The 17443-nt window shown below is 39.7% G+C and overlaps 1 protein-coding gene across 2 annotated transcripts in view; it reads right to left on the reverse strand.

The window, feature by feature from the left end:
• Positions 1 to 17411, reverse strand: part of LOC124118987 (uncharacterized protein DDB_G0290685-like) — a 55406-nt gene extending 37995 nt beyond the window's left edge. Inside the window, exons 1-10 of one of the 2 annotated variants that reach the window (XM_048382765.1) lie at positions 17322 to 17411; positions 16463 to 16666; positions 14941 to 15143; positions 14765 to 14831; positions 12676 to 14567; positions 12317 to 12377; positions 12001 to 12146; positions 11335 to 11365; positions 10851 to 10948; positions 10196 to 10493 (exon numbers count right to left, since the gene is read on the reverse strand). In XM_048382765.1, coding sequence (XP_048238722.1) covers positions 10446 to 10493; positions 10851 to 10948; positions 11335 to 11365; positions 12001 to 12146; positions 12317 to 12377; positions 12676 to 14567; positions 14765 to 14831; positions 14941 to 15143; positions 16463 to 16664 — 2748 coding nt within the window. In that variant the 5' untranslated portion in view covers positions 16665 to 16666; positions 17322 to 17411 and the 3' untranslated portion in view covers positions 10196 to 10445. Of the gene's footprint in view, positions 1 to 10195; positions 10494 to 10850; positions 10949 to 11334; positions 11366 to 12000; positions 12147 to 12316; positions 12378 to 12675; positions 14568 to 14764; positions 14832 to 14940; positions 15144 to 16462; positions 16667 to 17321 lie in introns of those variants that run through there. The other variant, XM_048382764.1, reaches the window with a different exon arrangement.
• Between the last annotated feature and the right edge of the window lie 32 nt (positions 17412 to 17443).

Genomic DNA, 17443 nt, shown 5'->3' on the forward strand with positions numbered 1-17443 from the left:
TGATGATATTACAAAGGTCACACACTGTCATGTATACCGTATATTCAGTTATATATCTCGGTCCGCGTTATCCAATGTACATATTGTACAGTTTGATGATATTACACAGGTCAAACACTGTCATGTATACGATATGTTCTGTCATATGGTATCTCGTTCCACATTATACTGGTCAGGCTCGCTGACATAGTTGAAGCATGTCATCGTATCCCCATTGAATAGATCAAGGTTCATGATATCAATCACTGGGGCGTCTGGTCCAGATTCGATAATTTACTGACCACGGTCACAAAGTGGATCATTTCTGAATGTGGCGTTAAACAACAACCTGTCATTGTCAGCATACATACCGGATGAGGTTTATACCACTGATGGTTAGGCGTATCAAAACTGACATAGTTGTTTGCCACTGGGTATAAGAGGGGTTCCAGGTTCGCAACACAGACCGCATTGCCGGGTCCAGGCTACAACATCATCACAGTAGTGAGGAGGAAGAGGCTCACTGTCAGGACACGTACAGTGCAAGGGAGACTACTCCTTCAGTCACACCAACATCATCACAGCAGTGAGGTGAAAGAGGCTCACTGTCAGGACAGGGGCAGTGCAAGTGAGACTACTCCTTCAGTCAGACCAACATCATCACAGCAGTGAGGTGAAAGAGGCTCACTGTCAGGACAGGGGCAGTGCAAGGGAGACTACTCCTTCAGTCACACCAACATCATCACAGAAGTGAGGTGGAATAGGCTCACTGTCAGGACACGCACAGTGCAAGGGAGACTACTTCTTCAGTCACACTTCTTTGGGCGATACTGTGTCATGCACAGCTACTTTCACAAGTGTTATTTTTGTTTGTTGGTTGCTTTTTGCAATATACCTGATACATATAGTTGTCTTAATATTTGTACAAACATTTAATTTTAACCAAAGAATTTGGCACGCATCAACCAAGTCAGCGAGCCTGACCACCCGATCCCGTTACTTGCCTCTTTACGACAAGCAAAGTCGCTTTTTACAGCAAGCATGGGTTGCTGAAGAACTGTTCTACCCCGGATCTTCATGGGTATTCTACATTTCTGACAATTAAGAAGCATCAAAACATAATGCTACGAGCTTCTACGAAATCACAACAATGTAATACAGTTTCAACTCTGTTTAACAATAAATTTCACTTCCTTATAACAAGGTATATCGAAGATCTGATATTATTCGATAATAGTGAAATAGTCCATTCTTTTCCAATCATTTATTTAAATAGAAATATAAGAGACCATCGAGAACGACTTATCATTTTGATTTTAAATCCATGCATAAAGATTATCCAGAAGACTCTTTGTCAAGAAGGATGACTTGACATTTGATACGTATCAATAAGGGTATTTGTTTGCCAGTTAACAACTTTTATAATATAATGGGTAAGTTTCTCAGCAGGATAAAGCCAACGGATAAAAACGATATCCGTTGGAGTCATATGCAGATAGAGATGCAAATATCAAAGGTCAAGTAGGGACTACTTTCTCTGTTTATAAATAAACTACACTCTGGCCCAGTGCACACTCCGGCGCAGTAGTGACTCAGCATAACACATGGAACTCTGGGTAGGAGAGTGTAAACAAACATGGCGTCGCCCTCGTCCTTCGGCGATCGAGTCAGAATTAACCATCGGGAATCTGGATAAACTACAGGGATAAATTCTATCATTATGAAAATAACAGTCTAATATACTGAAAATCAGTGTCTAACTGTGACGTAGCTAAGGCATTTTATAAGTTTTGGCAACTTTGGAGATATAAATTTCGAAACAATTTTGCGAGGGCACGAGGTCTAGCCAAGAGGGATCGGTAGTCATATTTCTGCTTGTAGACCTCTTCGGCTTGAAACCTTCTCCACAAATTAAAATAGTTGGATTTGGCCGAAATATAATTGAATTGTTACCTTGTTTCGTTTTGTCGCTGTGTGTACATCTGACTTCACTTCTTAACGTTATTACAGGACAGACCGACTGTCAACAACGTCTGACCGTGTCCGTGACGTCTCAGAGACTAGGGTTAGAGTAGTTTCCCTTTGATAAAGGGCATTTGCTCTTGTGAACAGACCGATGGATTGCCCCGAAAGGCAATTAAAAAATTTTTTTTTGGCGTTTATGTTGCTTCGCCACTGTATAAGAAACAAATTTCAGTTGGAACTATATTGGCTACTGTCACTGTCCGACTGACACATCACTTACCCTGTGACGTAATAAATATTAATGCGCGCATTCCAGGAAAACTCGCAATGTTTCGGTAATGTTTGTGAGAGAGGGAAAGCGATTTTGAAGCACAGAATTAAAGAATGACATTATATGATAAAGAGGTTATCACGCTTGTGTGTTTGGTGATGGTAAATATCCTGTATTAGGAATAAAAAATAAAGCCCTCTGTGCTTAAATCTTCCATTAGAATCTAGTAGCCCACAATTAGCACATGGATGTAACCTCTCAATTCCTATCCCAGATAGTTTTTAAAACACAATCATAATTGATGCTTACTTTTCCTTTACAATTTCATTTAAGTACGAAATCAGTTCTGGAGAACCTGTTCATTTCTTATCATCCGCATGACCTACTAAGGAATGGATGAAGGATTCATAACATATTGTAAGCCCGAGGTTTAACTTGCAAATAGCAAAATGTACCCCTATCTTTTTATTGCACGCCAAAGATTTTGATTGCAGCACAAACACTCATGTTACAATATAACGTAGCATATTTAGAAGATCAGATGTGTGTGGATACGTTTCATAATCATTCCCTAGAACTCAACATGGGGGAGAGTTTATGATGGATTTATTACATAGTTAGCTCAGAACTCTCCAGCGTTTTAGCTAATATAGTCCATAGTTCATTCAGAAGGCTGTTTGGGAGATGCATTTGTGTATTGAATATATTTTATGTTTACTTCGGAACACAATTGGGGGCACGGGTGGCCCAATCGTCTAAGGCGCCATGATTCGCTGTGCAGAGTTACGTCCCTTGGGCACGCCAGAAACCTATGATTGTTGGTTCGAATCACTGTTCAACCAGATTATGTTTCTAGGTTTGTCAGCACCATATCCGTGCTCGTGGGTATCAATGAAGTGGTTAACATCTAAGACCTGCATCACTTCTGGCTCTCCTCCCACATTAAGCTGACACGCCGCCATATAACTGTAAGACTGTTAAAAGCAGCATTAAACCAAACTTACTTACTAACTCAGAACACAATTGTAGGAGGATTGGTATCAAACATTTTTGTTATTCATTCAGAACGCTACATTTGAGAGAGTATTCAAGCACACTGAGAACATTTTCTACCGTTTCGTCACGAAACTGAATTATTTCAATTCGCAAGATCACCGTTTCAGTGACAGCGTTGTGTTATGACCTCGACAACGCTGGCAAACCATACTGACAGCACAACTGTTTGTGATGCATCATACATTATAGACATGTATAGACAACTAACGTTGTCGTGAGACTTATATTAAGGACCGACACTAATGCTCAATACGTTTACAGGTTCGTATCATCAATACAAACAACAGTGCATCACAAAATCACAACACAGCGAAATTTTGGAATCAAGAAAAACACTGGAGAGTTCCTGAGAAAAAACAACACAACTTAATGGTAGACTGTGAGATGTATCTATATTTTTTCTGATTTTTAAATTCACTGAAATCAATTGTTTGCCGTGTAATAAAAGTAAAATAAAAGTTGGAAGTACCAGGATCCGTTGTTCTTGGATTTGTGGGTTTAGCAGGTATTTATGCTTTGGCGGTAATTTCTACAACCGTGGTCGATGGTTTGATTTGTGGTGATGTGAGAGATTTAATTTTATTTGATATGAAAAACTGATCAAATGGTACATCAAGACTGACGAGTATATATACTATTCCAAAAAAGAAACGCATAAGGCAGAAATCTGAAGAGACAAAGGTTTAATTCAAACGTGTATAACTATTCAACAAACATACTTAGGAGCATGAAATTTGACGTGCACATGGCAGAACCTCGTGTGTATACGATGTAATGATCACCACAGGCTAAACAGTCATGATTTTGTTAAGCGTCCACAGAAGTGCTAGTATCTGTTATGTCCACCACGTGCACGAATAACAGTTCGGACCCGCCTCGTCATGGACTGGATCAGACGCTATATAACTGGTTGAGGAATTCTCCTCCACTCCTGCTGAAGACATTTAGCTAACTCCTGAAAAGTTTGAGGTTGACGTATACGCTGACGTAGACGCCGATCAAGTTCATCCCAAAGATGTTCTATGGGGTTGAGATCCGGGGAACGAGATGGCCAGGGAAGCACAGGCATGTTGTTATTTGCCAGATACTCCATGGTGACACGTGCTGTATGTGGCCTGGCGTTGTCTTGCTGAAATAACTCCCGTCGGACGTCAATGACTGGGAGAAGGTGTTGCTGAAGAATATTGTCCCTGTAGCGCACAGCCGTCAGGTTTCCTTGGACATAGATAAGATTAGTACGGTTGGTGTAGGATATCGCCGCCCACATCATGACACTTCCTCCACCGAATCTGTCCACTTGACGTACACAGATAGGAGCATAACGTTCAAGGACCCGTCTGAAAACTCTGTTTCGTCCATCCCGTCTCTGTAGAAGAAACCTAGTTTCATCGCTAAACCATATGCGCCTCCAGTTTCGTAAGTTCCAGGCCGACATGTTATTGCACCAGCGGAGACCTTTGACGCGATGCTGACGTCGTAACACGTTCCCGAAGTAGGGTCTCCGGGCTCTCAGTCAAACCTCTCTCAGTCTGTTCCGTACTGTTTGCAGCGATGTCCTTCGAAGTCCATGCACCCTGGCCGCTATGCTCTCAGCTGTAACAGTACGATCACGTAAATGGAGGACCCGGATGTAGCGATCCTGAGCTGCTGTGGTGACTCGAGGTCTTCCGGTGCGTGGACGGTCGTTTGTGGTACCTGTGAGGTTGTAGCGTGTTGCGAGTCGAGTAATCGTACTCTGGCTTACATTGAGACGTCTTGCAACTGAAGATTGCGACTCACCAGCCCCTAGTCTTCCAATGGCGATATTGCCGCAGCGTCTATACGTGGCATAATGATTCCGTTGTGAAACTCTTCAAAACTGATTTCACATTTCGAATGCGACATGCCATTTTATAGACAGATACAGCATGCAACTCATGGCCCAATTTGCACGTGCAAAATGAGTTTGGTTTCGTTTGGTTGATGTGTTTTCAGAAATTTGTAAAACGTCTTATGAAACACAACGTTTTGCGTTTTGGTGTTTTTTTAAAATACAGATTTGCATAGAAATCTCCTATACACAGATTTATAACATATTTTATCGATTCAGTTGACATATTCCCAGCCAACAATTCTACGTTGTGACAACGTTGTGACAACGTTGACTTTTCGTTGCTACAACGTTGTGATGTTACGTTGTCACAACGTAATTCTGTAGACTCCCAGATTGGTTGCTACAACGTTGTGCGTAAACCAAAATACAACCAAATCAAGACGTTGTCACAACGTCCATTTTTTACGTTGCTACAACGTTTAACCAAAACGTCGCGACAACGTACCCAGCCAACAATTCTACGTTGTTACAACGTTGTGACAACGTTTACTTTTCGTTGCTACAACGTTGTGATGTTACGTTGTCACAACGTAATTCTGTAGACTCCCAGATTGGTTGCTACAACGTTGTGCGTAAACCAAAATACAACCAAATCAAGACGTTGTCACAACGTCCATTTTTTACGTCGCGACAACGTAGGTATCGCATACTGTTTACATATGGCGACACTACAGGCATTGCAGCACGTTGTTGCAATGTCCATGTAGATTAACGCCTGTTTTATTCCTCAATACCTCCCAGGCAGCCTGAAAAGTTTGTACCAATCTAGTTAAGACGTCAGGTACCAAGAAATACATTCTGCAAACTGAATTCACTTTAACCCTATCCATGAAACAGCAAGTCAATGAAATGCACTCTCTTTTGGCAGAGTTTGAAATACGGCCAAGATATAAATCTAAATGTTTTAAATTACATGTACAATTTGGTAATATAATATTCATTTTCCAAAACAATTTTCAAGGCTATGTGCAAATTGTTCACAAATGTTTCAACACAATTAAAAGATATTGGATTTTCCCACGAATTTGCAAATTAAAAACCATCAAACAATAAGCCCTGCACAAATTGAAACATTTAAATTTTCTTGGCCTTACCTCATACATTCAGCATTGAGAGCAACACTGTGACAAACAGAATAGTCTATGCATCTGATGTCCTAAGATCCATTAAGTAAACGAAATGACAATAGAATTCTGGTTGAGGTGACCTTTATTTATTTGTTAAATGACAAGTCAGAACATGGGCTGAGTTGCTGGGGAGCCTTTTCAGTCCTCTAATGAAAAGTCACAGGGATGATCTTCAACTGTATCCTCAGTCTCTCCTTATGCCTTGGTAACTGAATAAAAAATGACACAAATGTTATAAAATGGCAAGGCAAGGGACATATTTCTGACATAACAAAATAACGGTTGCATTCCCCAAAATAATGTTTTGATGTCTGATGTCAGTCTTTAAACTGTTAAAAACTGCTGAAAGTGCGAAGGCGCTGACACTAATACCATGATGCTCTTGGATCATACATAAGCAGAAAAGCTTTTAGCACTGAATCATTGGTGTAACTTTATACCCCCGCCCTTTTAGATTGTGGGTATAATTAAATAAGAATCATCTAAATTTTAATTCTTGAAGATGTTTGTATATATTATTGAATCAGACATACCTTTCTGTCAGTGATATGTACTTTAAACAAATACGCTCCCACAATACTGTTTTCTCCACCTGAAAGAAAAACAGAAACCACAAAGTATCACATTCTTAAATAAACCAGTACTGTATAGATAAATCCCATTTACTTAGACTAATAGAGTATGATGTAACTGATAGTAATATTGGCAAATAGTTTTATCAGTCAACAGATCAACTGTAGTTTTTCAAAAGCAGTAACTTTACCTTTCTGCTGTACACTCAAACTAGTGATTCAAGTGAATATCATGGCCAAGTTTCTAAAACCTTATTTGAAAAATATGTACATAAATGAAAAATATATATTGCCAAATAAAATAAATAGTTCCCATATTTGAAGCAAGAATGTTGAATATGAATTATGAATTGGCCCACCAATAAGTGATAAAAGTGTTAACACTTTGGGGTATTTATCCTAATTAAAACTGTGATTTTTTTTAACACTTAGATCTACCTTAATATTTTCCATATTAATATGCCAGGATAGTTATATATGTTCTAACATTTACAAAGATTAGAAACATGGGGAAATAAACAAAATGCAATAGCTTATACAATACCAGACGAAGTTGAAACAGATCTAAATATTTATTGAAATTTATTTGTCACTACGTTTATTAACATAGATCTAATACAGTTAAATATCGTTTAATATAATTCTGTAGTATGGTAGCCTACGTGGCAACATATGCAGATCGAAAACCGAAAGAATATGGTTGCTATCAATTCCATTGTATTTTTCATTGGTGCACATTGGCTACACCTATCTCACTTTAATAATCAACAAACGATGACCAACTCACTGACAATATATGGTGATATTTAACTTTTGACTATCGACTAGCTTATCATCACCAGAGAGGACAATACCGCAAACACCCCGTTATAGCGCGCGACGAGAAACTCGTTTTACTTTTGCTCGTTTTCATTAGAAAGGAGTCGGACATAGATCTAGTTATCGGAAAATGATGAATTGATTCTTTTTTCGGAAATAATAAAAATACACATGATAAGCACCTTGCTATGATAAACTTTATAGACAGCAGCAACAACCTGATGATCCACATTTAGGCTACTTCAGTCAGTGCTAATTAGGCCTTTTCGGAAACATCAAGTATGTTTTTGTCTCTTCCCGAAAATACGATTTTTTTCATAACATCATTGATCACTTTAGACTAGGGCTATAACTAGCAGCCTACAGAGAGTCGATCTGAATACTTCCATTGTTTTGATTCCCTCTTTTCGCTGTATAAGAGAAATCTACTTAACCTTTCCCATGGCCTGGATGAGCCACATTGTTGCACAAAAATCAAAGTCAGAAGATTAGTACATGTAAACTTTAAATAGTAATGATTTCAGAAATAACACAGAAGAAATGGCGATAACTGTCAGTGCGGTCAGTAGGCGATGCATAAGTTAGGCCTATTTACAAATCTACACGCTTACGAACGAAACCCGAACATAATATGACGGCCACAAAACGCCACCAGATTGAATTCTGGTCAAAAATATACCGCTTGCCCTTGGCAATTACCCTTGGTATCCATAAAATAATAATATGGAAAAAAGTCTTGGGCCCCCTTCACCTCTATCATCAAGTTCTGTGTATCATATTAATATCAACACTGACGCTCAGTGAAAATGACCGGCAAACTGCATTCTTAACCCTGCCACTTCTGAATAATACGATACATTTAGATCATTTGACGCACTGCATGCACAGAAACATATCAACAAGAGGAGACTATTTTTGAAAAATTAACTTACCTCAATCGAATTCACAGATCATCTGTCCAGTTCCAGTTGCTGCACAATCACTTGCTTGTAATATATTATGTCCAGAGTGAGTTTGAGCTAAGATGGCTGGTGACAACAAATCTTCCGCGACAATGTGACGTCAGGCTAAACTTTTCTGCAGTCGCTCTCACGCCGCAAAAAATACGCGCCAATTGTTTTTAACTGTAATATTGCTTGTGACAACATTTAGTTCGTTAATAGATATATATGTTTAAAAAAAAATAACACTAAGAGATGGTAGATCTACAAGTGGTTTCCTAAACATCATTTACAAAAAGTACTGTAATGTCCAAAGCACAACGTTATCACAACGTTAATTTGCAACGTTGTTGTAACGTTGTCACAGATATACGCAATTACGTTCTCGAAATATTAGTATTAAGAGATGAAAATTCAAATGCCGAATATATAGAAAGGTAATGCATTACTAACTTGGTTTTCTGACAAATTCATGTTGATTTTGATAGAGCAGTTCTATTCCTTCTATTCTATTCTATCGAGAAGCAAACTCAATAACGTTTCACCGACGTTTCAGAAACGTAGTTACAAAACGTTGTGTGATGTCCAATGCACAACGTTTTCACAACGTGAATGTGCAACGTTGTTATTACGTTGTGAAATAACGTTGCAGGTCGACGTTAAAATAACGTTGTTACAACGTTATATCACGACGTTACCAATCCACAACCTTTCAACAACGATGGAAGTGCGAATCATGCATGTATGGCGAAAATGTTATTGTCATTGTTTGTTGTTTAATCGCCTCTTACGACAAGCACGGGTTGCTGAAAAGTGAAAACCAAATCTAACATTATTGTAATTTTCTGCCAAAATGTAGTTTATTTCGAGTAAACACCTTTGTTTTTACGCTTTTCGCGATGAAGACTATTTGACGTCGCACCAACGTATGAGAAACGTTCTCATCATAACGTTGCATGGCGCCCGATGCACAACGTTTCCACAACGTAATTTTGCTACGTTGTGATTACGTTGTCACATAACGTTGGAGTGACGTGATAATAAGGTGTTTACACAGACTTTAGTTTATTTACGAGATGGAAATCCTGATTCCGAAGATATAGGTAAATAATGAATTACTGCCTTGTTTTTGGCAGAAATTGTGTCGATTTGTATGTAAAACTTTTGTTCATACAATGTTTGTTAAGGCGACAGTTGACGTCGCACCAACGTTTCAGGAACGATGTAACAAGACGTTGGGAAATATTCGATGAACAACGTTTTCACAACGTAAAAATGCAACGTTGTTATTACGTTGTGAAACGACGTTGCACAGTGACGTAATAATAACGTTGTGACAACGTTGTATCACTACGTTACCAATTCACAACTTTACCACAACGTTGTGAAAACGTAGTGTGTTAGCTGGGTTCTTTGATCTGAGGAATTTTTTTAAATTCATAAAGACCTATGCGTTTTATATATATAAGAAAGTACTATGTATGAAACTGATATAAAGAAGATGATGGACTAACGTGGACTTTATTATTTAATTATATATGTATATATACAATGAAACATGCCAACAACAGTAATATACAGCATACATTTCCTCTAAACGCTGCATGTTTATCATCCTACACATTTCTCTTGTCTTTACCGAACCTCGCACATATAACAGAAATATTAGTATTAGCAATATATAAGAAACTCACATTTAATCAAATTCAACTTTTTATCTAATATCTGTTTGAACACGAAGTGCAACACAAACAGATCCCAGACTCAGTTTTACTAGGAATATTGCAATAAGCAACACCCACACTATCAGCTCCCACAGTCTGGTCATGTGGAGGCGTCGTCTCATTTCCATAACGGCCACTCCCACAACTTCTTCTTCTTTTGGCCGAACTGAAAGGATTAACAAAACAGTTCACACGTGGTTGCAGCCGTTCACCCATGTCACAAAATAGTCTATGAAAAACAAGGAGCTCATTTCTATGTATTCTGTTTCTCTGAAACAAGAAAGGTAAATATAAGTTTAATGTGAATTTTTGGGGACATAGCATTACATTGATGTATCAATCAATCCCACGGAAATATCAGTCCCGATTATCTGCCGACACAGACTCCACTGGGCGTGAAAGACAAACCAGTGGTTCAAGAAATAGTACGTGTTTGTAGACTATTGCCGCACAGGATGGCGTCTGTAGGAAAGCGGCCCCAAGTGGGCAAAGTCGACATAATTACATATAAAGGACTGTGTACCTTCAGCACGGCGTCTATGATCTGATGAAGTGATCCTGTTTTCAGCACCAGTTGGTTCTCTATCCTGCTGGCCATATCGTCTCCGAGTAGATGTGGGGCTGTCAAGAATTTCACGCATTATCACATCCTTTTTGCACATAAGACACACTGACTACTAGGGCGTAAGTATTAAATCATACACATTATGACGATGTAAAAGAATCAAATGTTATTGTGGTTGCTTACAGTATCTCATAATCGTTATTTGAACATCACTAAACGCGTCAGTACATCTTTCTTGAAACGTATGTGACATGTTTTTGTCACACTGATTTTCAAGAGTAAGATTTTCTAACTTACGATGCAGCTTAAAGATTCATTGAATGTTTCCATAACACTCATCATGTAGATACGAAAACATCGGGTCGAATACGTTCACTTCGTTTCTCCCGACATTATTTCTGTGGTTACTTCTCTAATTAGAAAACTTCCGTATAAAACTTACATCTTCCCCGTGTCTCTGACATTCCTGCAGCCTGAAAAATATATAAAAGTTATCTTGGGAGTTGGTAAAACGTTTATTCAAATAAACACAGAGTAGCAGCATATTTTGTATAACAAGACACTGAAAGGCATTCTGCGCGCCAACACACAACCATGCTTCCATTCCCAAAGGTCAACTGACAACTGTATATGCAATGGTAACATACATAAAACACTAACCAGACACAAAGCTCATTTGAACAGATGCAGATATTTTGATATTGCATATTATGGATTGTTTTGATTCAATGTCATAATTGGTTACGGCATGCATCATTTGTCATAATTCATTATTGTTCAACGGCTATACATAGATTGCATTCTCCTAATCTTGACTGAACAAACGGGACGGTGCCTAGTGGTTAAAGCGTTCGCTCGTCACACCGGAGACGCGGATTCGATTCCCAGATAAGTACTTTGTGTGAAGCTCATGGCTTGTGTGATATTGCTGGACTATTGCTAAAACCGGCGTAAAACCAAACTCACTCACTAACTAAACAAACAGCTTACTTGGCAGAAGATTAATTAAGAAGCAAGTGTTAAATCTGCAATATTGAGGTTTGACATGCACATTCTAAAATATGTAGTTGATGAAAAGCAGAACTACATCCTTTGTCACAGGTGTTACCTTTGGTGCCTGGTTCTGTTGACATTTCAGCACCTCATCAAGTATGTCCGGTAGTATCCCTGGTGGCAACTTACACTTTTTCTCCACCGCTTTTTGTAAATCAGTTGTCTTTATCTTCATTTCTTCCAGTATAGTCCGTAGTTTGTCTGAAATATCCCAGAGAGATGTTTGATTCAGTGACGCATCTGTATTCTGGAACTGTACCTTCAGGGTAATTACTATTACTTGAGAATATTTGCATTTATACAATGTCATCTGGAAATATGATAACAGAGACCTAGGTTTACTAGGGTTTCAAAGTTCTTGCTCATGTTACCGAGATTTTGGTCGCATCCAGGTCCAGAATGTGGAGGACAGCAAGAGTTACTTCCTGACTCCTGGAAAAGGGAAACAGGAACTGCATACATGCAAGATTATAATAATAGTAAGGAGTATGTATTACATGTTATATGCTAAGATAACTCCAGACTAGGAAATAGCGCCTGTTTGACGAATGGCTGGAGGAATACAATACCGCATATGTTATCCACGGGGAAGACATGCTTTACATAGGAGCTGAAAACATGATCAAACTTTGTGTGACCCGAGCGTCAGCAGATATAAATAAATAAATAAATATATATTTATATATATATGTAGTTGTAACGTTTCTTCCAGCAGCAATCACACACGAACCTGCATCTCTGCTCCCAGTGGTGGCACATCTCTCCTTGAGGTGTTGGGTGTGTGATCATGAGAAACGACAGGTTCATCTCCACCATGAAGTCTGACTGTGACACCAGCGATGTTGTCACCTTGACTCTTGGCACCACTTCCAGTAGAGTTGCCTTTGTCCACTTCGTTGTTGGCATGACTAACAGTAGAGTTCATTTTGTCCACTTGATTGGCGGCGTGACCAACGGTAGAGTCTTCTTTGTCCTCTAGGCTGTTGGCATGACTACCAGTAGCGTCCTCTTTGTCCTCTAGGCTGTTGGCACGACTACCAGTAGAGTCCTCTTTGTCTTCTAGGCTGTTGGCATGACTACCAGTAGAGTCCTCTTTGTCTTCTAGGCTGTTGCCACGAATACCAGTAGAGTCCTCTTTGTCCTCTAGGCTGTTCGCACGACTACCAGTAGATTCCTCACTGTCTTCTAGGCTGTTGCCACGACTACCAGTAGAGTCCTCTTTGTCCTCTAGGCTGTTGGCATGATTACCAGTAGAGTCCTCTTTGTCCTCTAGGCTGTTGGCACGACTACCAGTAGAGTCCTCTTTGTCTTCTAGGCTGTTGGCACGACTAACAGTAGAGTCCTCTATGTCTTCTAGGCTGTTGGCATGACTACCAGTAGCGTCCTCTTTGTCCTCTAGGCTGTTGGCACGACTACCAGTAGAGTCCTCTTTGTCCTCTAGGCTGTTGGCACGACTTCCAGTAGAGTCCTCTTTGTCCTCTAGGCTGTTGGCATGACTACCAGTAGCGTCCTCTTTATCCTCTAGGCTGTTGGCATGACTACCAGTAGCGTCCTCTTTGTCCTCTAGGCTGTTGGCACGACTACCAGTAGAGTCCTCTTTGTCCTCTAGGCTGTTGGCATGATTACCAGTAGAGTCCTCTTTGTCCTCTAGGCTGTTGGCACGACTACCAGTAGAGTCCTTTTTGTCTTCTAGGCTGTTGGCATGACTACCAGTAGAGTCCTCTTTGTCCTCTAGGCTGTTGGCACGACTACCCATAGAGTCCTCTTTGTCCTCTAGGCTGTTGACACGACTACCAGTAGAGTCCTCTTTGTCTTCTAGGCTGTTGGCATGACTACCAGTAGCGTCCTCTTTGTCCTCTAGGCTGTTGGCACGACTACCAGTAGAGTCCTCTTCGTCCTCTAGGCTGTTGGCATGACTACCAGTAGAGTCCTCTTTGTCCTCTAGGCTGTTGGCACGACTACCAGTAGAGTCCTTTTTGTCTTCTAGGCTGTTGGCATGACTACCAGTAGAGTCCTCTTTGTCCTCTAGGCTGTTGGCACGACTACCCATAGAGTCCTCTTTGTCCTCTAGGCTGTTGACACGACTACCAGTAGAGTCCTCTTTGTCTTCTAGGCTGTTGGCATGACTACCAGTAGCGTCCTCTTTGTCCTCTAGGCTGTTGGCACGACTACCAGTAGAGTCCTCTTTGTTTTCTAGGCTGTTGGCACGACTACCAGTAGAGTCCTCTTTGTATTCTAGGCTGTTGGCACGACTACCAGTAGAGTCCTCTTTGTTTTCTAGCCTGTTGGCACGACTACCAGTAGAGTCCTCTTTGTATTCTAGGCTGTTGGCACGACTACCAGTAGAGTCCTCTTTGTTTTCTAGGCTGTTGGCACGACTACCAGTAGAGTTCTCTTTGTATTCTAGGCTGTTGGCATGACTAACGGTTGAGTTCCCTTGGTCTACTTGGCTGTTGGCATGATTTCCAGTAGAGTTGCTATTGTCTTCTTCGCTGTTGGTATGACTTGCAGTAAGGGTGCCATTGTCCTCTTGCCTGTTGTTATGACTTGCAGTAGAAGTGTTAATGTCTTCTTTGCTGTTGGTATGATTTCCCTGGAAGCGGTACGTTGTCGTTTCGAGTTCTGAACAAAATATATGCATCTTGTATTAAATCTTAAGATTTGAATGATAACATTCGACATTCATTACATCAATCAGTTGACATTGGGCGGCGAAACAGTGCTAGAACAATGTTTATTTTTACAGTACTGTATCAGTACATCTCTTACTGTCATTATCATGCAATTGAAACTGCACATGATTATTAAAGAACTTTTACCTTGACCTCCACAGAGATGAACTGATCCCACGTATCTTTGTAGTTGTGGTTGATCATCAGACTTCTGCTGATATAGTGAACACGATAATCATATTAAAAATAAGCTCACTACACAGTGACGGTTAGTTTCAGTGGTATCTTTATTTAATCGTAGTTGACTTGTGACTCATATCTACCTTAAATCCATATTCTGTCCCAAGCACATCTCCAAGTCTTTTAAATGTGCACTTGTTTACTTGTGTATCAAGATGTCCTGATGTTATAAGAAGCTTGTCTATGTACTTAAAGCGTGAGGCACAATCTGGAGTAAAGCCACAGCCATATCGCTGTGACATGGCAAAGGCGGTGAAGAGAATAATGTTCCTACAGCTAAGATTACCTGAAATGAAAACGGATAAATACATTTATCATATAATGGGTAGGTTTCTCGGCAGGATAAATCCAACGGATAAAAACGATATCCGTTGGGGTCATATGCGGATAGAGATGCAAATATCAAAGGTCAAGTAGGACTACTTTCACTGTTTATAAACAAACATGGCGTCGCCCTCGTCATTCGGCGATCGAGTCAGATTTAACCATCGGGAATCTGGATAAACTACAGGGATAATTGCTATCATTATCAAAAGAACAGTCTAATATACTGAAAAGCAGTGTCTAACTGTGACGTAGCTAAGGCAATTTATAAGTTTTGGCAACTTTGGAGATATAAATTTCGACACAATTTTGCGAGGGGGGATGAGGCCTAGCCAAGCGGGATCAGTAGCCATATCTGTGACCTGTATCTGTAGCCATATCTTTAGACCTCTGCGGCTTGAAACCTTCTCCACAAATTAAAATAGTTGGATTTGGCCGAAATAAGTCTGAATTGTTATCTTGTTTCGTTTTGTCGCTGTGTGTACATCTGACTACACTTCTTAACGTTATAACAGGACAGACCGACTGTCAACAACGTCTGGCCGTGACGTCTCATAGACTAGGGTAAGAGTAGCTTCCCGTTGACAAAGGGCAGTTACTATAGCGGACAGACCGATGGAATGCCGCGAAAGGCAATTAAAAACAACTGTTGTTTTGCGTATATGTTGCTTCGCCACTGTATAAGAAACAGATTTCAGTTGGAACTATATCGGCTACTGTCACTGTCCGACTGACACATCACCTACCCTGTGACGCAATAAATATTAATGCACGCATTCCAGGAAAAGTCGCAATGTTTCGGTAATGTTTGTGAGAGAGGGAAAGCGATTTAAAGCACAGAATTAAAGAATGACATTATATGATAAAGAAGTTATCACGCTTGGGGATGGGAAATATCCTGTATTAGGAATAAACACTATGTATTTAGCTCGCCAAGGCTCGCTAAATACAATGTTTAATCCTAATGCAGGATATTTACCATCCCCAAACACACTCGCGTGATAACCTCTATTTACATGTTTTGTTCTTTGTATTAATTACGTTAAGATTGATATATTATTTTTTTAATAATCTACACAATTTACATACAATCAATCATTGTAATGCTTGGACTTAATCCTTTCTCGACATGGTTTGCTTCTGAAGAAATGATCTATGTAATAACGATTGGTATTGTTATTTAGCTTTCCTTAACTTCACATTCACTAGACTTGCCAAACTTCAGAACTTCAGAATAAACTGCACCGCATCTTAACAATTGTCGCCTACAAAAATTCTTACATTTATCCAGGAACCGTAGAACCACTCCATTAAATTCATCATTCGGTCTGCCTTGAGGCCGGAATATCACAATGTGCAGCGGTGCAAGAGTCGGGGACAGTTCCTTGTCCAGCTCAACATGGAGAGACAGTTGGTCTATAAAAGACTCCATGAGTTTGTCATCATAACGTGTGCTGGGCAGAACATAAATCGGCAGTGACATATCTGAAACAGATTTTAACAGGCTTGACACATATATTTGCTACAATGTTAATGTCTTGATACATACACATAAAAATACATAATTTTAAGGACATGAATGACTACTTTCCTTTTCCGATTTTATTATAAGAATAAAATCATTGATAATTGTTCAACAAACTAATATTACAGAAATCTAGTTGCGTCATGGTCTCACATACTGTGTTTTGGTGTATCTACACAGCGCGTAGATTCAAAGAAGGGCATAGCATGTTTAAAACTATAAATGCCATTTTCCACTGGCTGGGTTTTCGAATCCAGATGTGCCTCATTACGGCAGAAGTGCACAACATTCTAAAATTATCGTAGAAAGAAGCGAACGTAAATTGTTCTTTCATTTGCAAGAAGAAGATGGTTAGATGATAGATACACGCGTCTTTAAGATTACAGCTATAAACGTAACTTCTCCAAGTTGACAACACATGCATCCAGAGACAATATGTCTTTTAGAAGTCAACAAAAATAATGACACCAACGCTTTACATGAAAGAGACAGATCCACCTTTCATGTTGCTTAGTTGAGAACAAAGGGTATTTTGTAAACAAACGTATAGTGATTCCAGCACTAATATAATAGGGACATGAATAATAGTAATAGAAAGAGTATTGAAACATTTACCTCAACCACGCCAACCAGACAACTGCAGACACATCTGTATGTTCGCTTGAACTTGTCTCAGCTATCCCCTTGTCAGGTTGTCAGGCGTTGCACACCACCAAGCTGGAAGGAGCCGTCTTGTT

This window comes from Haliotis rufescens, unplaced genomic scaffold, assembly GCF_023055435.1.
Source record: "Haliotis rufescens isolate VD_foot unplaced genomic scaffold, xgHalRufe1.0.p SCAF_41, whole genome shotgun sequence".
In the NCBI taxonomy this organism is placed as follows: Eukaryota; Metazoa; Mollusca; class Gastropoda; order Lepetellida; family Haliotidae; genus Haliotis; species Haliotis rufescens.